Source organism: Rattus rattus, chromosome 9 (assembly GCF_011064425.1).
Source record: "Rattus rattus isolate New Zealand chromosome 9, Rrattus_CSIRO_v1, whole genome shotgun sequence".
Taxonomy (NCBI): domain Eukaryota; kingdom Metazoa; phylum Chordata; class Mammalia; order Rodentia; family Muridae; genus Rattus; species Rattus rattus.
The window spans coordinates 63,540,333-63,561,272 of NC_046162.1; the positions used below are offsets into that span (position 1 = coordinate 63,540,333).

General features: G+C 50.8%; 2 protein-coding genes across 2 annotated transcripts; one reads left to right on the forward strand and one right to left on the reverse strand.

Annotated features, from left to right (window-relative positions):
* Positions 1 to 347: 347 nt before the first annotated feature.
* Positions 348 to 18,131, reverse strand: Hgs (hepatocyte growth factor-regulated tyrosine kinase substrate). Its single transcript, XM_032911834.1, has 22 exons — positions 17,999 to 18,131; positions 16,684 to 16,768; positions 16,136 to 16,211; positions 15,464 to 15,556; positions 13,910 to 14,033; positions 12,525 to 12,577; positions 11,157 to 11,225; positions 10,279 to 10,403; positions 6,830 to 6,908; positions 6,650 to 6,748; positions 6,422 to 6,517; positions 5,767 to 5,805; positions 5,542 to 5,685; positions 5,405 to 5,464; positions 4,843 to 5,053; positions 4,387 to 4,559; positions 4,174 to 4,314; positions 3,921 to 4,095; positions 1,656 to 1,789; positions 1,460 to 1,579; positions 1,223 to 1,309; positions 348 to 941 (listed from the first exon to the last, which is right to left on the reverse strand). The coding sequence occupies exons 1-22, from the start codon at positions 18,033 to 18,035 to the stop codon at positions 831 to 833; spliced, it is 2,331 nt and encodes a 776-aa protein (XP_032767725.1). The 5' UTR covers positions 18,036 to 18,131; the 3' UTR covers positions 348 to 830.
* A 39-nt stretch (positions 18,132 to 18,170) lies between these two features.
* Arl16 (ADP ribosylation factor like GTPase 16) lies at positions 18,171 to 20,400 on the forward strand. The gene is made up of 5 exons (XM_032911833.1): positions 18,171 to 18,392; positions 18,515 to 18,573; positions 18,964 to 19,077; positions 19,614 to 19,729; positions 19,898 to 20,400. The coding sequence occupies exons 1-5, from the start codon at positions 18,332 to 18,334 to the stop codon at positions 20,067 to 20,069; spliced, it is 522 nt and encodes a 173-aa protein (XP_032767724.1). The 5' UTR covers positions 18,171 to 18,331; the 3' UTR covers positions 20,070 to 20,400.
* The last annotated feature ends 540 nt before the right edge of the window (positions 20,401 to 20,940 follow it).

Genomic DNA, 20,940 nt, shown 5'->3' on the forward strand with positions numbered 1-20,940 from the left:
AAGGCAGGCGCTTAGCCCGGAAAGAAAGGGCAAATTTTCAACGTCTTCACCAGAAGTCAGGTTAAAATCTATTTTCCAGAATGAGAGCTAAAACCATAAGCAATGGTTTGGACCCAGTACTGCACTAAAGGGTAATCCTGTGAGCAGTTGGGCTGCAGAAGCCCGCCTTTGCACCCTGTCACAACTGCCTGGTGATACATCCTGCACCAGTCAGTGCAAAGTCTCTACCAGGAAGGAGATTATTAAAAGTCCAAGGCTTCCCAACCAGTACCCACGAAACTCCACAACAGATGCGGACTATTAAAGTGCTGGTCCAACACAGCCTGATGCCCAAACAATCAATCATGAGAATTTTGAAATACATTTTATTTTCACTGTTCTGCACTGGAGAGATGACATCCAAGGAGTAGGGGAGACAGAGATGCCTGAAACTTCTACCCTTGCTGTGCATGGGTCACATCGTTCTTCTGGGTACCAGGGCCATGCCTGGACACCACACAGTTCACATTGGACTCTGGGCCAGGCTAACCATCCCCACAGCAGTCACCTCTGGCAGGCCCCAACACAGCTGGGCATTCTCCAGAAAAGGTCCTACTTGTCCTGCAGAGTCCCAGTCCCAGGAAGGTCGGACTGCATCAGGACCAAAGCAGGGAACCAGTGACAGGAGCCAGACCACTGAGGACAGGGAGGAGGGCCAAGGGTGAAGGCCCACCCCTTGCTCACAGAAGGGACACTACAGGGCAGTAATGGGAGGAAATGGCTAGTTAGACATATAAGTGGTTTCTGGAGAACTGTAGTGTTACTCTGGATGGTGAGCGCCAGACTCAAGGTCAGTCGAAGGAGATGAGCTGGGTCTCATTGCCCTGTGCTGGCGGTCCCTGTGTAGGTGGCGGTTGGGCCACAGGGGGCTGCTGCTGGGGAGGGCCAGTGCTGGGTGCCATCTGCAGAGAAAGAGCAGGGAGGCTCGTCACTGCTCACTACCCCTCCTCTCAAATAAAAACTTTGCCTAGAACAAGCTTCACCTTAGCACAGGATAGAAATCAAGTTGTTACCAACACTGCAATGGCATTGTGAGCTCTTGTAAACCTGTCTGTCTCCTACTGAATATGGACGTAGTATGTGTACATACGTGCATTGCATATGGATTTATGTGTGCATATGTGCATTGAAGGCACATCGTCATTCTGTCTGCTGAGCCCCTGACCGGCTGGGAGAGGCTCACCTGCTGGTACATGGGCTGCTGCCCTGTGATGTAGGGCTGCTGGGCTGGCAGAGACGCATCCTGGCCTGGAAGGGTGGTCATGAGATTCTGTGGGAAGTAAGATGGAGCCCAACACTGAGTAATCTGTGACCAGACAGAAACAGACCCTCCTGGCTGGAAGAAAGCAAAGTGAGAGCCAGGAGGAGAGGACCTGTCTGTGACACCCCTCCATGCCCAGAAAAGACTAGGTCTCTTTACCTGCATGTTGTATGGCTGGTAGCCCATGGACATTGGCTGGCTCCCCATGTAGCCAATGTTGCTGGTCTGTGGAGGCTGGGAGATGGCTGGGAGGCTCTGTGGGGCCTGAGAAGCCACATTCTACGGAAGGAAGGGGGTGAGGTGAGGGAACAGGTGAAGGCTGGGTGCAAATGGGGGGGAGACGTTGCCCACATACCTGGTAGCCTGGGGTTGGAGTAGGCTGGTACGAGGAGTAGGCAGGGTTGGTGGTGGGCCCGGCCTGGGCCTGAGGGGCTGCCTGTGCCCCAGGGGCACCTGCTGGGTACATGTAGGCGCTGACCATGCTGGGATCTGTGACAAAAAAGATGAGCTGGCTCAGCTCAGAAATGACAAGAGTAGGAAGAGAACACTCTCTCCTGGGTTTCTCCTTTTGTTGTGACTTTCAAAACCAAGTATATATTTCACATCCTCATAAAAGAAAAGTAAAGCCAGTGTGTGTGCATGGGGGTGGGTGGGTTTAGGTCCCATGGGGAAAAAAATGAGCCAAATTCTTTTTGTTTTCATAATGCTAGGGGTTGAGCCCAAGGTTTTACACATGCTGGGCAAGTGCTCTACCTGAGTTACAGCCCCACCCTTCAAGCTGTCTTGAAACAAGTAGTAGTCGACCGAAGGGAAAGAGTTAGGGAATGTTGACACTGGTACTTTCTGAAGCCCATACTTGGGAGTTTCACAACTGAGACAACAGGAACAGAGACAAACACCCCTGTTCTACAGTGGCCCAGGCTAACACTTCAGAAAAGTCTATGTATGACAGAAAATGAAGAAACACACCAGGGATAATGAAGGCCACCTAAGCTGTTAGAATGAGAAACGAGGGAACCTAGTTTGCATATCACACATACAAGGTCCTCAGTAACCTACAAGCTATAAAGACACCCTAAGAGCCCAAGCCTTATGTCTTGATTGGAGTCCTCCTGCCTCAACTTCTCAAGTGTTGGGATTACACGATGCACACCACCATGTCCATGCTGAGATTTTGCCTTCTAATGACTATCTATCCCTGCAGAGAGGAAGCGGGGATCCCAGAGAACCAGAGAATGAAGGAAGCAGGCAGAGTACCAAGCTGACCTGATCAAGTTGACAGGCCAGTCAAGGTGACACAAGCACTCACGTGGATTACACCGATAATGTATTAAAAGCAGCAGAAAGAGGGACAGAGACAGCTCAGCAGTTATGACAGCTGAGTCCTCTTATTGAGACTCACGTTCAGGTTTCAGTTCCCAAGTCAGGTGGCTCAGGTTCCTGTAATTATAGTTCCAAGGGATCCAACCACCTTGTCTGGCCCCTGAAAACTCTGACACTCAACACACATTACTAAAAAAATAAAGCTTGTCCAGGTATGCTACTGTATACCTTTAATTGTAGCACACAGGAGGCAGAAGCAGGTGGAACACTGAGTTTTTGTTTAGCCAGGGCTACATAGTGAAACCCTATCTCAGAAAATAAACAAGACAATCTTTAAACAAAAAAACTCAGGGGCTGGAAAAAATACCTTAGCAGTTAACAGTACTTTGTGCTCTTGTAGAGGATGCAGATGATGCCAGAACCCATATGGTGGTTCACAATCATCTGAAACTCCAGTTTCAAGGCATCCAAAGCCTCTTCTGGCCTCTGTAGGCAAAGCCCAGCAACACCCATGGTGCACAGATGCACATAAGCAAAACATAAAACTCCTGGGAGATTTTGGTGCATGCCTTTAATCCTCACCCGAGGGAGACACAGGCAGCTGAATCTCTGAGTCTGAGGACAGGCTGGTCTACAGAGTGAGTTCTAGGTCAGCTGGAGCTACACAGAGAAGCCTGTGTCAGAAATCTAAAGTCAACAGCAGTTAAAGACTTTTCCTCTGAATAAAATGTTCCGCAGAGCACAGCTATAGCTGACAGGGCAGAGGGAGGACGACAGCACTAACCGTCAGGAAGAAGGGGCAGGAGTCTGTGCCAAGACACCTGCAGTCTTAAGGCCCTTTCTAAGTGACACCTGTTGATAATGGGAACAGATGAGAAGCCCACTGAGCCCACCTCAGCCACACACAGTGTGGCCAACGTTAGGACAATGGTCATGAGGTATTCAAGCCCGTGCACTATAGGCACAAAACAGAACGGGAAATGTTTAGAAGAGAAAAGGTAGGCCAGGCTGGCTGACAGTCCTGAGGGGATTTTCTGAAGCACAGACATCTTCCCTGGGGCAGTGATGATGACCTGCTGTGACGCAGTGGCTCCTACCTGTGAACACATCCTGACTTCAGGAAATGCACTATGGGTAAAGGGATTTTACCTGACCCTCACCCTAGAAGACAGTAAGAAATGTGTGTGTGCAGCATGTGAGAACATATGTTTCTATATGGACAGAAAACAACAATTCTAGAAAAACATTCACTTAGAAAATTTGGGAAATTCTCTCTTTTGTAAACTGGCAGGGTTACCTGCTGTGGCGCCAGGCAAGCTGGGGTAGGGGCCAGTGGCTGGGGCTGGCTGGCTCATATACACGCCATGCATTGGAGAGCCCTCTACTGAGCCTGCTGGGCTAAAGGTGCCAGGAAAGCTGGTTGGGCCTGAGGGCTGGTAGAGTACACCTCCAGCCGTGGGCATAGCCTGGAGCTGGAGACAAAAAAGAACCAACAGTCAGAGGGGGTGTCTTTGGCCTATGATGAGCAAGGCGGGGTGGGCAGCACCTGCCTGGGCATAAGGCAAGGGGAAGGCAGGCATCTGGGCACGCATCTGGACAGTCTGCTTCTGTTGCTCCAGGCGCATCTGCCGTTCCTTCTCCTGTTCCTGCAGACGCTGGATAGCTAGCTGTCTCTGCACCTCCAGATACTCCTGAGCGAAGGAGAGGCGGTGGTCAGGGGAGCCTGGGCCTCCCCTGCCCACGTGCCAGGTCAGGCGCCATACCTGCTTCTTTTGTCTCATGATCTCCAGCTTCTGTGCCAGTTGGATCTGACGTTGGCGCTCAGCCTCCTCAGCTGCCTGGCGCAGCTTCTCCCTGTGCTCTTCACGCAGGGCACTCAGGGCCCCTCGGGCATCACGTATCTGTGCCAGCTTGTCCTGAAGCCCCTCGTAGTACACTGTATAGAGAACAGGGCAGCTCAGACCCCTCACAGGCTGAGGGCCTAGGTGATGTGGGTTTCTGTTCTCCTTGGGTAAAGCTGTTGGCCCTGGGGCTGGAGACAGAAAGGAGCAGAACAGGCCCCACCAATGGGACCACCTCCCACCAGCACTCTGTGGAGGACTCAGGAGGCTCCATGGAGTACAGGCAAAGAACCCTGGATGTCACAGGGCCCTGGGAATAATTAGTTGAAGCCCTGCATGGATCTGAGAGACCCTCAGATGGGGGCACGTGGCACCTACGCCTGCGCTCATCCAGCCTGTTGAGCAGCTCGAGCAGCTGTGGGTGCGTGCTATTGATGGACTGGAAGAGGGACAGCACAGCCGAGTCATTGGTGATACTGCGGCCCCTCATGTGGTTGCTCTTCATGCGGTTGACAAAAGTGCTGACAGCATTCTGCAGGGCCTTGAGGAACTGCTCGTGGCTCTCCTCCGACTCCCCGTTCTGGTACTGCTGGAGACAGAGTGGGTAGCTGAGCACCACAACAGGGTGAATGCTGGCTTAGAAAGCATCCTTGCAAAAGTGCTAGGCTAGATGAGCGCTGCCCAGTGTCAGGAGCATAGCATGGGCACATGACCCGGCCCTTCATGCTAGACACGTGACATACCTGGTCTGCACACAAAGCACAGAGCAATGCTCTCATCCACCCATGACTGGGTATGACCAACAGACACCTCAACAGTTGAGGGACAAGGAGGGTCTCCTACGAGCCGCTGTAGAACACTAAGGCCCACATAGCAGCTGGAGCCTGGAGCCTCCTTACTCTGACACACATCCCCAACCAGGGTAGGAGGCACAGCTTACCTCACTAAAGGGGCCACTGCAGGAAGTTATGGGCTGAGAGTCTGTCTCTGGAAGAGGGGCCTGGAAGATATTGGGGGATCAGAGGGTCTTCATACCTGGTATGAAGTGACAGTGGAGAGTGCAGAGGAGCCTCTCACCTCTACCATGCTGTTGGGGGCTGTATGCCCTTCTCCGGGCTGGGCAACTGGCTCGGTCAGGGGCACAGGTGCAGATGGTGTGGGGCTCTTCCGAGCTTCTTCCTGTTTCTTCTCCCAGTAGTTCCGGTTGAGGTATCTTGCAAGCTGTGAAGCAAAAAAGGAGGGGATGAGGAGGCACTGGTGTGGGCCAGGAAGCAGGAGAACAGCACTGAGGCTGCTACTCACCTCAGGGTCGATGTCCTCAGCCAGAGGTGCTGATGAGTTCTGGGGAGACAACATTGAGTCTGAGGAACCACGGATGAAGTGACGTGATCCCGAGCCATCTTTCAGGCAGGGACCCGATAGCACCAAATGACAGCAGATTGCAGGGCTGGCCAACGCTCCAGCATCTGTCTGGCACCTGCCAGCCCTTTCCTTCACAAGGCCTCTGTGGCAGGCATCCACCTCCCTTTGGCTATACAGTCTTAAGAACCTGGATTACGGGGCTATCATGTACCGCCAGGATCTCACCAGGCTAGCAAGACTCCAGGACGGGCGGTGCCAATACTGCACGAACACTGTGCTTAGCTCTAGTGTGAGCCCTGCTCAAAATCTAGGGAGGAGGGAAGAGTTTCGAACACCAGCAGGTGCCAGGGCTGTTTCTAGCTCCAGGTCCCATCTACAGGGCTGGGGGGGGGGGGTGGACACCCCTAAGACCAGGCCTGTAATACTTATGTGCAAGCAAGTATGGAAGTTCTAGGTGAAGAAAAGCTTAAAGCATCTCCGTGGCAGGGGGATGCCATTCTTGGCATCTCAGTCTACCACAACGAAGTCCTGAACCAAAAGGATCCTTCTGGTGATCCCCGGGAAACGTGAAGTCAGCTTGGCTGACGAGGCTTACCACAGGCGAGGAGTACAGGCTACCAGCTGGGGGTGCAGAGGAAGCCAAGGGCGCAGGCTCTGACTTTGGATGCGCTGTGTATGTTGACTTCTGTCTCTGAGGCCAAACAAGGAACAGAATTAAAGGTGCATGAGGCACAGGCTAAGGAGCCGAGCCTCCACACAGCTCTGATGCCATGCACCTAGAGTCCTCCTTCAGCGGGGACATTCACAGGGCCCCATGGCTCACCATCCTTTCCTTCTCCTCAGCCTCTGACTGTGATAGGGCCAGCGCCAGCTGTAGCTCCTCCTCTTCCTGCAGGGCTGTCTCATCCCGCTTTGGGGGCAGCTGAGGACAGACAGGGTAGAGTGAAAAGAGCCCTCAGGAAGAGACGAAAAGGTATTTGAGGGACTAGAAGGGACCTTGTACCTGAGACTGCTGTGACAGGGGGCTGGTCAGGTACTCTGGGGGCAGCTCAGTGGTAGAGGCAGCTTTCCCTTCTGCCTTCCTGCAGGCAGAATGAGACACTGTAAGCAACCATGCACTGACACTACCCGCCCGGGATCTGCTCACACCATCTCCACAGGCTGACAGTGAAGGCCAGAGAATGGCAGAAGGGACCCTGGCCCCTCAGCCAGCTGCAAAACACGAGTGGCTCACTTGGCCTAAGAGAGCCCCTCTCCTGGCTGGGTTGAGCAGGGGCCTTTCTATACCTACACATTGCCTGCTGAGCCTACTATGACCAGCAATGGGCCTTCCCCTCAGAAGATGCCAGAAAGGGCAGTGTTTTAGTTAGGGCTTACTGCTATGAACAGACACCGTGAACTAGGCAGTTCTTATAAGGACAACATTTAATTGGGGCTGGCCTCAGAGGTTCAGTCCATTACCATCAAGGCAGGAGCATGGGAGCATCCAGGCAGGCATGGTGCAGGAGGAGCTAAGAGCTAAGCATCTTCAGCTGAAGGCTGCTAGCAGAACACTGGCTCCCAGGGAGCTAGGATGAGGGTCTCAAAGGCCACACCCAGTGACACACCCACTCCAACAATACTACACTTCCTCATAGTCCCACTCCCTGCCCTCACAGGCTTGTTCAAATAAATGAGTCTATGGGGGCCACACATAGCCACAGCAGAATAAAAAATACATTTAGTCCAACTTCTAAAGCCCCCATAGTCTACAGCACTCTCAATGTTAGACGTCCAAAGTTCAGTGTCTCTTCTGAGATTCAACTAATCTCCAAAGCAAGACAGGAAACCAGCTGGGCAAACTCCAAACTCTGCATCTCCATGTCTGATGTCAAAGCAGTCTTCAGATTTCCAACTGCTTCTTCATCTTTGTTGACTCCAACAAACTTCTTTCTCCAGGGCTGGTTCCACTCCATTAGTAGTTTTCCTCAACAGATAGCCCACAGCTCCAACATCTTGGGGTGTCCAAGACAGCTTCAATGTTACAGCTTCTTGTTTCAGTTCTGGGATCCATACATGATCTTCTGGGCTCCTCCAGCTCTGTCCTCTGTAGCACTCTAAGGTCAAGGTGATCCACTCCACTGCCGCTGCTTTTCTTAGTGATCATCCCATGGTACTGGCATCTCCAATACGCTGGGGTCTTCTGCTGCTATTAGCTTCACCAGTAGCTTCTCACAGGCTCTCTACCTGGTGCCAAGCCTCAACTCCTTTGCACGAGCCCTTTCAGTCCTAGCTCTTCAGTCAACTGCAACTGAGGCTGCACCTTCACCAATGGCCTTCCTTGGCCTCTCACAGCGCCAAGTCTCGGCTGTTCTTCATGATCCCTTCATGCCTTCAAAATCAGTACCTCCTGGGTGACTCTTACACATTACCAAGTACAGTTGCAGCATGAGGTACAACCTTGGCTATCTCTGGAACACAGCTTCTTTGTGCTCTCAGAAAAACTTCCCAGAAGACTTTACCTCAGTGATGCTGATCTCTTCTTAATCACCACTAACTTCTTAGCTCCAGCTAATCAGAATCAACTGTCCCAGTAGTCTCCTTCTCCTCTTGACTATAAAGCCAGAGACACATGGCCAAAGCTGCCGAATTCTGCTGCTTGGAACATGGACCCCTTGCTCTATTTCATTATCACCGGCTTCCTCTTTTCCAACTCCTTCACTGCCTAAGCTCGGCTGTCCTGGATCTTGCTCTGTAGATTGACCTTGAACTCAGATCTGCTTGCTTCTCTCCTGGGATTAAAGGTGTGTACCACTTTGTCTGGATTTAAGCTTTTCTTCACCTCGAACTTGCTCTGTTTCAGTCTAGCCTTGAACTCAGAGATCTGCTTGGCTTTACTCTCTTGGGATTTAAAGTGTACACTACCATGCCTGGATATAAATTTTGCTAGGTAGGTTCTTCCCCAAAGTCACTACTCCCTTAATTCAAGTTAACATCCTTGAGCATAGGATTCAGCTTCACTTCACTTCCTGGTGCCCCTTAATACTCGAACCATATATATATATTTTTCTTTTTTCTTTTTTTCGGAGCTGGGGACCGAACCCTTTTTCAGTTTGCTATACTTGTTTAAAATGCTCTTCATGAGACTTAACCAGAGAACAAAATCTATGAAGGGCGTTTCTGTGACTTCCTTTGTCAATGCAATTAATCTGAGTCACTTCACCTTAGACTCAGGCAGTCTCTTCAGACAAGGGCAAAAAGTAGCCACATTCTTCACCAAAATATCACAAAAATAGTCACTAGGCCACATATTGAAATTCTCCACTGAAACCTGTTGGTCTAGGTCCTCATAATTCAAACCACTCTCAGTAACAAATTCCTACTAGGTTAGTCCATTAAGTCCCATTTAAAGCATGACCTAGGCAACTCTTAGAAGAACAACATTTAATTGGGGCTGGATTCAGAGGTCCAGTCCATTACCATCAAGGTGAGAACATGGAAGTGTCCAGGCAGGCATGGTGCAGGAGGAGCTGAGAGTTCTACATCTTCATCTGAAGGCTGCTAGCAGAATACTGGCTTCAGGCAAATAGGATGAGGGTCCCAAAGCCCCCACCCAGTGACACACCTCCTAATGGTGCAGCTCCCTGGGCCGAGCACATACAAACATCACAGGCAGTGAGACCCAGGCAGCCAGGGCCGTTCTAGAATTTGATATCTAGATCAGAGATTTTTCCACAAAGTATGGCTGAGGGTCACATGTATAACACAGAATTAGGATTTCAACTTACACATGCTCTTTTCTAAGGAAAAACCATGCTTTAACCACAGTTGGTGATGTGGACACAGGAAGACAAACCACAGTTGAAACATCCAAGAGAAGGGCTTGGAGATGTGTTCTCATATATACAAGTAAACACACAGCTTTGCACTACATTGGTTTTTGCAGATAGGGTTTCTCTGTACAGCCCTGGCTCTCTGGGCCTGGCTTTGTAGATCAGGCTGGTCTTGAACTCAGAGATCCACCTGCCTCTGCATCTGCAGTGCTGGGATTACAGGTGTGTGCCACCATACTCAGCTTGTAAACTTCAATTCCAATCCAAACTACTCTAGTGTGGACCAGGTCTCAAGTCCCAGAATTTGAAAAGCTAAGTCAGAAGATTGAAGCCCAAGCAAGAGCCTATCTAAACAAAACAATTGAAAGCCAGTGATTGGCCCAGAGCAGTCACAGCTACTGTGCAGTCACACCCTGCCCACCCTGTTCTAGAGTGTGGCCATGTAACCCTGCCCATCCTGTCTGCCCTTTCCTAGAGCATGGGGCCACAGCACCCTGCCCACCCTGTCCCGGAGTTTGGGGTGCTGGAGCCGCCTGTCTAGCTGCACTGGTTTGCCCCTTATCCTTCCTGACAGTGCTTTGGGAGCCCCTTCGGCCTATAGCCTGAAGCATCACAAAGTACCCATGGAGTGTACACTCACTTGTTCAGCTGCTCATAGCAGGGCTCACACACGCGCACTTCCTTCTCAATGCCGAACTTGGGGATGGTGGAGTACTTGGAGGAACACTTGCCACAAAAGATCTGCCCACATGCTCGGCAGTGATGCTGTGAGACAGAGCAGGACAGTGATATCAGCTATGACGACCTTGACTGCCCGCCAGTCGGAGCTGCCGAGGCCAGTGCTATGAACAAGGGCAGGGATGGGGACGAGGAGTAGAGCAGAGAGATGAGGGGCTGCAGGAAACCCTATTTTAGCCACCATTTGGAGGAAAAGAAAGGAATTAGAAATAAGCAACTGGGGGTTGGGGATTTAGCTCAGTGGTACAGTGCTTGCCTAGTAAGCGCAAGGCCCTGGGTTCGGTCCACAGCTCCGAAAAAAAAAAAAAGAAAAAAAGAAATAAGCAACTGAAAGCAGGTGCTGACTGAAGAAACGAGGGCTCCTGAACGTACAGTGGACCCTGGTGTTGCTGCTCAGACCCTGCAGGCTGCACATTCACTACCCTCAGAAGAGAATTAAGATGGGAAGCTATAGCGGCTGAAGGCGGACAAACTGAGCTCCTTAGAAATAAGTTTTTACCCAATCCTAGAGTGACCTTAACTCAGCTTATGCTTGGGATGTTTAGATCCCTGAGGTGAAGCTGGGCCCTGCCCACTAGGTGAACTTCAAATGAGAATACTGACCATCATAGAGGCCAAAAACCAAGCTCCTACCCCAAACACCACAAAGTTGTGAGCTGGATTTACTTCCAAAATGATCAGGTTAGAGCAGAAAGACAGGATCACACAGAAGGAGCACCACTTTTTGTGAAGATGGCGGGCGCATGGAACCGAACACCCAAGTCTCTGGGGGATACTCACCTTGCGGGTCACCACTCCAAACTGCACTCTGCACCGATGGCATTCCTCGGCATCCACCCAGTCAGGGGCCTGGGGACAACAGTCATGATCACATGACTTCCCTCCCAACTGCTCATACACAGAACTTACCCCAAGTCCCAAATAGGAAAGGTCCCCAGAGAAGGCCCTAACGTAACTGGAGTACCTGCGCCAAGTCCATCCTACGCAGTGGCCTAAACCACATGGCCCAGGGTTAAGTTGCTCCAACGAGAAGAACCTCCTCCAAACAAACTTCTTGTCGAAGACAGAATCCCAATACTTGCCGATTTTTTGGGTTTTTGAGACAGGGTTTAGCACCTTACTGTGTAGCACTGACTGTTCTGCGACTCACTGTGTAGACCAGGCTGGCTTTAAGGTCACAGAGATCCAACTGCCTCTGCCTCTGAGATTCTGGGATTAAAGGTGTGCAGCACTGCCACTAGCCTAGTTTTAGGGCTGTGTAAAGAAATTTACTCTGGGTGTGCACAAGCCTTTAATCCCAGCACTTGGGAGGCAAAGGCAGAGGCGGGTGGATCTCTGTGAGCCTGGTCTATAGAGCAAGTTCCAGGACAGCTACACAGAGAAACCTTGTATCAATAAAACAAATAAAAATCAATCAACCAACCAAAAAACCAAAACAAATAAACAAATTCACCCTGTAATTTCTTTTTCTCCCCCTTTTGGGGGGGGGAGGTTGTTATTTTCTTTTTTTTCCAAGACAGGGTTTTTCTGTGTAGCCCTGGCTGTCCAGGACTTCACTTTTAGATAGGTTGGCCCAGAAAACAGAGATCTACCTGTCTCTGCCTGCACGGGGCTAGGATAAAAGCATGCACCACCACCTGGTTTTAAAAAACAAACAAAACAAAACAAAACAAAAAAACGCTGTGCTAGAGATAAACCCAGAGCCACGTATATGTGTTCTACCCCAAAACATACTTATTTTAGGCAAATGAACCAAGTAGCTACACCCACAGGCACTATGAACACCTTTTCAACTTGACCTGGGTTACCTGCTGCTTTTTTCGTTTTGTTTGTTTGTTTTTTTGTTTTGTTGTTGGTGTTCATTTGTTTGTTTGTTTGCTTGCTTGCTTGCTTTACTGAGTACTGTGTCTATGGCAGGCAAGAGCTTTACAATGAGCTAAATTCCCCAGGTTTCACCTCTTCTTTCTTTCAGTCCACGTCTCATTATGCACTTAGCACAGGATGTTCTGGAGTTCATGACCATCCTCTTCTGGAATGCTGCGACTAAAGGCGTGAGCCATCCCTACCAAACCCCAAACAAGAAAGAGTCCCAGGTCCTCCCTCCTCCCTCCCAAGAGCTCCTGAGCTCTTGGCTGACCCAGGACTCACTCTTTCAGCAGCAAACATGGCGTCGCTCTCCTTAAACTCAGGGAAGACATGTCCTGGGAAGAGAAGGTGAAAGTCACTACCGGATGCCTCCCTAGTCACCACTTCTAACCCCTGACATCTGCCTCATTAGACAAAACTGGCAGGATTAGGAAAAGATACCCAGAATTCTCTGAGACCCAAGTTCAACCAAGTATTACCAGAACATCCTAATCCATGATTCCCTCTCTTTTTTTTTCTTTTCTTTTTCTCTTTTTTTCTTTTTTTTCGGAGCTGGGGACCGAACCCAGGGCCTTGCGCTCGCTAGGCAAGCGCTCTACCGCTGAGCTAAATCCCCAACCCCTCCCTCTCTCTTTTTTAATTATTTATTTATTTATTTTATGTGAGTACACTGTAGCTGTCTTCAGACACACCAGAAGAGGGCATCAGATCCCACTACAGATGGTTGTGAGCCACCATGTGGTTGCTGGGGATTGAACTCAGGACCTCTAGAAGAGTAGTCAGTGCTCTTAACCACTGAGCCATCTCTCTAGCCCAATCCCCTCTCTTTAAACCCCGCCAGCTCTCTCTAGAGCTGCTACATCTCAAGAAATGTAGACAGGAACCTAAGAAAAGGCCTTCTGCCTCCCTGGCCTGGCCTAAAACCTGCCAGTGACCCCCCCCACAGCAGCAGCATTCTGGCCTGGCTCTCCTCTGGCATGAGCCGCTCTTCTAGCCTTGCAGCAGGTCCGGCGTACTCTGACCCTGGGGTCTGAACTGGATTAAAGGTGCCAAGACAGCACTGGAGAGACAGCTCAGTGGGCAAGCACTAGTTCCTCTTTCCAACCAACCCAGCTGATCTCTAGCACACATGGTGGCTCACAAGTGTCTGTAATTCTCATACCAGGAAGATCCAACAACACTCTCTTCTGACCTCCAAGGTCACCAGGCATGCACATAGTCCATGAACATGTACTGCCAGCAAATCATCCACACACATTAAAACAAAACAAAATAAAAGAGGTGTCGAGGCCCTGGGGTTGCTCCTTGTGTTCAGAACTCCTGGAATCCACCCTACTGACGTGCGTGGTCTTCCCTGTCTGCTCATCCTGCACTGCCCCCAGGAAGCATAACACTCTCAAGTGTGCTTACCTCTACAATTAGTGTTTACTGCCTGAAATTAGTCTACAGCCTCCCTATGGGGTGGACGTGTAGAAGGCAGGAGCCTGACCTCCCTCCGAGGTTTAGGGAACTCCACCTCCTCACTCCCACTGCCAGTCACTCAGGGAGGACCAGCCGACCCTCCCTGGCCTGGATCCCTGAGGTTATCTAGCTTGGCTGTTAGAGAGACAACCTGAGGCTCCTAGTGATCACATTCTCAGCCTGGGGCTGGGGCTGTTCTAACTCACCTTCTACCTTCATGATCTGGTATGTGTCCTGGACCACCTTGTACTTGGGTTCATTCCGGAAGGCATGTGCCCAGGCCTGGATCAGGTACAAGATCTTGTTCCGAACATTAACTTCCACTTGCCTCTGTGGAGCAAGAAAGAAAGTGGGGAGGGCTATAGGAGGCTCGGGGTGTCTGAGGTCTCAGACAGAAGAGCCATCAAGCAAGACCAATTGTGCTGAACAGAGACGATTAGCACAGAGGCAGGGGAGAGTTCCCAGGGCTGCCGGGCACCAGTCTAGTCACAGGAGCGACCTTCCTGGGTGTCTATGTTTGCTCAGGGTCACAATTTTTAATCCTGAAAAGAAATGAGGGGACTCCCAGAGGCTGCACTGCTTCACATTCCTGATCTACAACCATGCCTTCTTCCACACTCCAGGGGGTCCTGGGCAGTTAACACAGTTCTCTGGGGTCCACAACTAAACTCTCCAAAGGCACTAGGAAGACACTGAAGACCATGAGGCACTGCCCTGGGTCTGAGGATACAGATCTCCCTCCAGCCATAGTCTGAGAGCGGTAGGGAGATATCCTCTTTAGATGTTTCTCCACAAGGGGTTCAGGCCCTGTGAGCTATAGTCCAGCTCCAAGCTTGGCACTCTCTCAGGGAGGCCCTGACACATTATGTTGTGATGACAAGGGACGAAGCAGCTTCAAGGAGGGACACAAGGGCCTTATGCTGGGATTTGCGTTTCCCTCTAAAGGTTCCCCTCCAATAGAGGAGCAAACCAGCCTGGTGCATCTGCGGCGCAGAGGGACACAGTCTGTCAAAACAAGAATAGGGAGGGTGCCCAACACTTTGCTCTTCTCCAGTTAGGACCTTGCAACAAACTGGCCAGGGTCTGACTCAGGATTCAAATGAGAGGAGCCTGAGACAGGTTCTGGGCAGCATGAGTTGGGGCTTCCTGTGAGACCAGACCCTGATGCTGGGTCCCATGAAATGAGAAACAGCATCGCTTTGCCTAATCCAGCTGTATCACCATCCACATCACAATCCTTTACGTGGTCCTGGGGACAATCTCACATGGATCCAGAGAGCCTTTCCTCCTCTGCTGAGGGGTGTGAATTCTACTCTCCCTGGAGTAGCTCCTTGCTCAATCATTTTGGACTCTTGACTCTGTCACAGACGTACCTAAACTTGGACCTCCTCTACTCAGATCTTTCCCATCCCTGAATGTGCTACTCTTGCCCAAGCTCGTGGTCACACATATACTCCACAGCCATCTATGCCCACAGGCATGTAACCTACTGCCCTTAAAAGCTCAGCTACATACCCTACTTCTTAGAAGCCTTCCCCAGTCCCAAAAGAAGTGTCTTTCTCATCCTGCAGAAACAACACATGAGCCTGGAGGCGTCTCACCCAGGATTTACGATAGACTCACAATAAATGACCACTCACTCTTACCCTCACCTCCTCTACCACACCCATTGCTCCTCCTGCTGTAGTCGGCCCACGAACACACAGAAAGTTGGTACTATACCTGAATCTACCTTCTCTCATGACTCTCAGAATACCTACCTTCAGCAGCTCCTTCAGTTCTTCCATAGTCTGTTTGTTGGCTACTTCATCATGGACTGTCTGGCCACAGTTCTTTACCACAGACTCCATCACCTGAAAACCCCAAGGGAGAGAAAGATCTAGCTCGTGTTCAGGACAGGGCCCCTCCTGCTGGAAGACAGGCCTTTGAGTCCACCCAACTTGTTAGAAACCACAAACAGCAGCTCAAAGAGAGGTTACAGGCCCTGATAACATCCTATGGTCAAAGGTTATTGGCATCCCATCCCTCGGGGGTTATGGACTACAGCTAGAAGAGCAGCACTTTTTTTTTTTTTTAAAGATTTATTTATTTATTATATATAAGTACACTGTAGGTGTCCTCAGACACACCAGAAGAGGGCATCAGATCTCATTACAGATGGTTGTGAGCCACCATGTGGTTGCTGGGAATTGAACTCAGGACTTCTGGAAGAGCAGTCGGGTGCTCTTAACCGCTGAGCCATCTCTCCAGCCCAAGAGCAGCACTTTTGCTCCCTCCCCTGTTCCCATGACAGTGGTCAGGCTCAGTGGCCAAGCTCACAACTCTGCATAGTGCTAGAGGACTCCACTGGTTGCTATGTGGAGGCCTGACACTGGAAGGGTAAGGATCCTTGAGTCTGAAGAGAGAAACAACTGCAACACGGTTCTAGTTACCTCCAGAGCATACAAAGCCACATGTGGGTTCTTATCATTGACCTTCTTCTTGATGGAGTTTACAGCATATTTTGCTCTGAAAAGGAAAAAAGGGGGGGGGTGGTACAGGAGGGGGAGTAGTAGCATCAGAAAGAGAAAAAGAGGGGGAACTTCTCAGGAAGGTGAGGGAAGCTCTTCAACATCTTTATAAATTGAGACACAGATTTTCGTAGCCCAGGCTGGACTCAAATGGAAGACTTTGGACTTCCTATCCTTCTGTCTTCATTTCCCAAGAAGCACTGGCATTACAGGCAGTGCTGTCATGCCTGGGTTATACTGTGTTGAGCATAAAACTCAAGGTTTAATACATGCTGGGCAAATTCTCTACCAACTGAAGTATATGCCCAGCCTTCCAACCACTATTTTGGTCCTTTGGTCCTCCAAAGAAATATTAATAAGATTTTCTCCAAACTGTACAGCTTTAATTGTCCCAAGATATCAAAACAGCCAGGACAGAGAACTCATGTTGTCAATTTAATCTTAGAAGAGGGGTGGGCCTCCTTACTTACTGTGTGTCCCCCTGACGGATCAGGTCGCAGATCTGTAGAATGGACTCCCAGTCTGTCTCCAATAGAAGCTGGCTGGTGGCTTTGTCTAAAGGAAAGAGATGCCATCCAAAGGGTCCATTGGGATGTTCCCCAGGTGGCTCCCAAAAAGTCGACAATTTCCCTCGTTTTAAAATAGTCAATCCTCTTGAGGGGCACTGACAACCGTGGAAATGGCATCCTCCCATGCAAGAATCAAATAATGTAGAAATTATGCTTGTTCCCTATCAGCTGTCACCTCAAGCTCTGAATTCACTCTGTCCCCACAGAACCTCATGAGATGGGCACCACTTGCGTCTTCTTTAAAGGTAAAGTAGGAGGCAGTCCTATGTCACGGCTTGCTGAGCACTTTGAAATGACACACTGCTGCTTCCCAACAGGGTCACCTGACCCTGAGTCCCACCATTAACAAGTTCTGTCCGTGACATTACTTCTTAGCTGGGGTAATGTAATGGGGCTCCCTTGGCATGTCAAGTGTAGGGGAGTGAAACTAACCCCCAGCCAACACCTCTTCACACTCTGATCGCCTCTCTTTCTCTTACGAAAGTGAGCTATCCCAAGATACACCACCTTCGTGACTGATTCAACAAGTTAGTGGAGTCATACCTGAAGTGCTGAACCTCCCAGAATATGAGGAAGGAAAACCTTTCATCTAAGATCCCCTTTGAAAACCTTAGTTCAGAAAGAAGCAAACGAGCAGCCTCTGATGGGGCCTGTTCCTGGACACGACACTTTTACTGAGAGGATGGTGCATGCACGTCAAACCCATTTTTCCCTCCTAAAATTTACACTGTCCAGGAAGCTCAAACGGGATCAACAAGCACCTTCAACAATGAGAAAAAAAATGTCTTCTCAAACCCCCAGGCACTACCAGAGCCCAAGACTGGGGTTCTAAGAAGCATTCCCCAAGCGGCTCAAAAGGTTTAAGGAAGGCAGTATCGATTCCACCCTTCAAACAGGTATTGGGGTCTGAGACCCGCATGAAGCTAAGATCTGAGTCATGCACTTCATGACTCAGGACTTTGGCCCAATCGGTTCAGGACCGACGGACCCGGAGGATGAGAGGTCCATCGCGGACTCCCAAAGAGCATTCCTCACTGGAACCCCGGGACTCAGTGCACAGCCTGGGCGGCCACACCCGAGGCCCAGGAACCGTGCACTGCTCCCGAGAGGCCGACGGCCGGTCTGGGTGACCGGCCCGCTCTCCAGAGACCTACGGAGGCAGCATCTGGCAGGTGCGCGAGAGAGCTGACTTCGAGCTAGCGGGCGGACGCGTTACCTAGGAGACGCTCGAAGGTGCCACTGCCTCGCCCCATGGCGACCCCACTCCGGACCGACGCCGCGGGCGCTCCCTCTTTCGGAGCTGACGCGCCCCCCAACTTCCGCTTCCGCCTTTCTTTTTTTCTGCTCGCGCACGCGCAATATCTCCGCGACGCCCCGAGTCCTGCTCAGAGACGAGCCGTGCGCTTGCACACGGACTCTGAGCGTCCATTGGACCGCTCATTCCATTGGAGTGAACAGCCTGACCGGAGGTCTATCCAATGAAAGCTAAGCGGAGGCGGGCCTCACGACGTGGTAGCTCCGAGGTACTAGCGCCTTGACCAGGCAAGGGATGTGTCTCCTGCTAGGAGCTGCGGGAGTCGGAAAGACCCTGCTGGTGAAACGCCTTCAGAATATCCTTCCGCGCCGAGTGGGCAGGAGGGGGCTCCCAGGCAGGGCGGGGAGGGGGCACACCGGGGTTGCTCATCACAGGAACTCCGCCCTCTGCCACGCTCAAGCCCTTGACCGCCCATACAGCTGAGCTCGGGAGATGGCAAAGGCGACCTGGGAGAGCCTCCACCGACGCGGCCCACGGTAGGTGTCCGCCTATCTCAGGTCTGACCAACATGAGTTACCTTTGCCTGTTCCACCAGGCCTCTCCAAATGGAAGCTGCAGTGCCTGTGGTCAGTGGGTTGGGTGCTGCCCTAGGTAGAGAAACTCCCGCCACTGGACATCTGAGTGCAGGGAACCCGAGTCCGCTTTCCCGTGAGCATCTTGCTCTCCCATCCCAAGAGGCTCATTCCGTTGTCACTCTCGGGGGTTCACCTCTATGGTTGACGTTGGCCTGGAGTCCCAGAGGGCTGCCTTTCGGAAGGGCTTGAGTAGTGCTGACTGTGGATGTTTAGCTCCCTCACGTCGCGGAGCTGCATTCCAGAAGTTCACCGTTGTGAACTTGTCTCTGTGCATCGTGGTTTTTTCCATAGGTGGGCACCAACCTCACGGACATCGTGGCCCACAGGAAGATCACCATCCGAGAGCTCGGGGGATGCATGAGCCCCATCTGGTCCAGTTACTATGGAAACTGCCATTCGCTCTTGGTGGGTTAATACGTCAAGCTTATGGGGGGGGGCAGTTTTGTCTCCCTGAATTATCAAGTATCGACCCGCTTTGTACGTGATCCGGTTTGGGAGTCTTTGGTCATTGTGTATTGGTCTGATCACCTGAGCAGGGCTCAGACTCCAGGAAGCTTATTAAAGGCACTGCTTGTTCTATCCCTTGATAGCTGAATATGCCCAACATTTTTACATCCCTCTGGTCGGTCCTATCCCTAGGAGGAAGGGGCACCAAATTCTGGGATGGAGAACTCATGGGCACAGTTGACTTCGTTGTACTGAAAGACACCAGTACCACCCAATTGTCCTCATATAACTTCCCCTTGGCTATTTCCAAAACCTGTTGTTTAAAAGCCACTCTGGGGCTGGACACGCAGCTCAGAAGAATGCTTGCGTAGCTACACTTTTCCAGCATCATAAATTTGAATCGATTTAAAAAGTTGTCTGAGAGCGCTCTTGTGAAATGACAGGCGGAGCAATGGTCAAGACTGTCTTCTGTAGCATGTTTTCCTTTTCCCTAGTTCATGATGGACGCTTCTAACCCCACCCAGCTCTCTGCATCCTGCATGCAGCTCTTGGGCCTTCTTTCTGCAGAAGAACTGGCAAAAGCCTCGGTCCTCATACTCTTCAATAAAATGTATGGGTCTAAGGGCCGGGGAGGATGACGGGCAAGGTATCCCAAGGGGTTGTTTTACTAGAGTACAGCCAAGACATGGGGCCCGCATGGGGGAGGTGCTGCTAGGTGCTGGGGGTAAGGCAACTTTGTGGCGGGCACCACTCTGAAGAAGTGCTTCTTCCACTACAGTGACCTGCCCTGTTACATGACCGTGGAGGAAATAAAGTCATTGATGAGGCTTCCAGACATCATTGCTTGTGCCAAGCAGAATATCACCACGGTAGAGATAAGTGCCAGGAACGGCACTGGTTTGGCAACAGTGTTGCTCTGGCTCCAGAATCAACACAGGCACAGCAGTTGACTGGGAGATGGAGAAGTATGGCTGACCTGAGGTGTTTGATAGGAGCAGGCCACCCAGTGTATCCGTAAGTGATGGAGGCCTGCACAGTGACCTGTGAACAAGCACACACAGACACCACTGTCATCTCACTTCTGAACAGTGGACCCAAGGCAGAGAGGACAGACCGCAGGTGTCATGTCTGCTGGGACGCCTACAAAGAAACTGGACCTGCTGAGGGTTCTGGACGGCACGGAGCCCAGGTCATTTTTGTAGTGCAGGCTCTGCCCTGCTGAGTTTTGATATCCTGACCATGTTGCCCAGAAAAAAAAATATAAAGTTAATAAGAATTGTGTCTTGGGCTGGCTCAGCATTTGAGAGCAGTTTGCTCTTCCAGAGGTCCTGAGTGGAACCCCCAGCAACAACGTGGTGGCTCACTATACTGAGATCTGATGCCCTCTTCTGGAGTGTAGGAGTACATGCAGATAGAGTACTTATACATAATACATAAAATAAATAAATCCTTAAAAAAAAAAAAAAAAAAAAAAGACTCGTGTCTCAAATGAGAAACAAAAAGTAGGCAGGATGTGATGGCATGCGCCTGTGGCTTGAGTGACTTCAGAGACAAGGGTGGAAGGGTCATTTTGACCTCAGGAGTTGAGCTCTCAAAAAGATGGGGGGGGTAGTGAGTGGGGGCAGGTGTGGTAGAGCTTTTCTCTAATCCCAGCACTCAGAAGGCAGAGGCAGGAGGATCTCTGGCTGACACAGTGAGACACTGTCTCAAAAATACAAAACTCTGGTGGTGGGGGAGCGTGTCTGTGACCTCACCAGAAACAATGTTCTTGATGCATTTGTCCAATCAGCTTTTAATGCTCATATGCACAGCGGTATACAA

What these genes read in the sequence shown, in the direction of transcription:
- Hgs (XM_032911834.1), bottom strand. Translation starts at nt 18,035, where the DNA reads ATGGGGCGAGGCAGTGGCACCTTCGAGCGTCTCCTAG. An exon ending in TGCTATGAGCAGCTGAACAA is followed by an intron (nt 6,909 to 10,278) that starts GTGAGTGTACAC and finishes TTCTGCCTGCAG; the next exon opens with GAAGGCAGAAGGGAAAGCTG. An exon ending in CAGGCTGGATGAGCGCAGGC is followed by an intron (nt 4,560 to 4,842) that starts GTAGGTGCCACG and finishes TTCTCTATACAG; the next exon opens with TGTACTACGAGGGGCTTCAG.
- Arl16 (XM_032911833.1), top strand. Translation starts at nt 18,332, where the DNA reads ATGTGTCTCCTGCTAGGAGCTGCGGGAGTCGGAAAGACCCTGCTGGTG. An exon ending in GCTGGTGAAACGCCTTCAGA is followed by an intron (nt 18,393 to 18,514) that starts ATATCCTTCCGC and finishes GACCGCCCATAC; the next exon opens with AGCTGAGCTCGGGAGATGGC. An exon ending in CTCCACCGACGCGGCCCACG is followed by an intron (nt 18,574 to 18,963) that starts GTAGGTGTCCGC and finishes TTTTTTCCATAG; the next exon opens with GTGGGCACCAACCTCACGGA.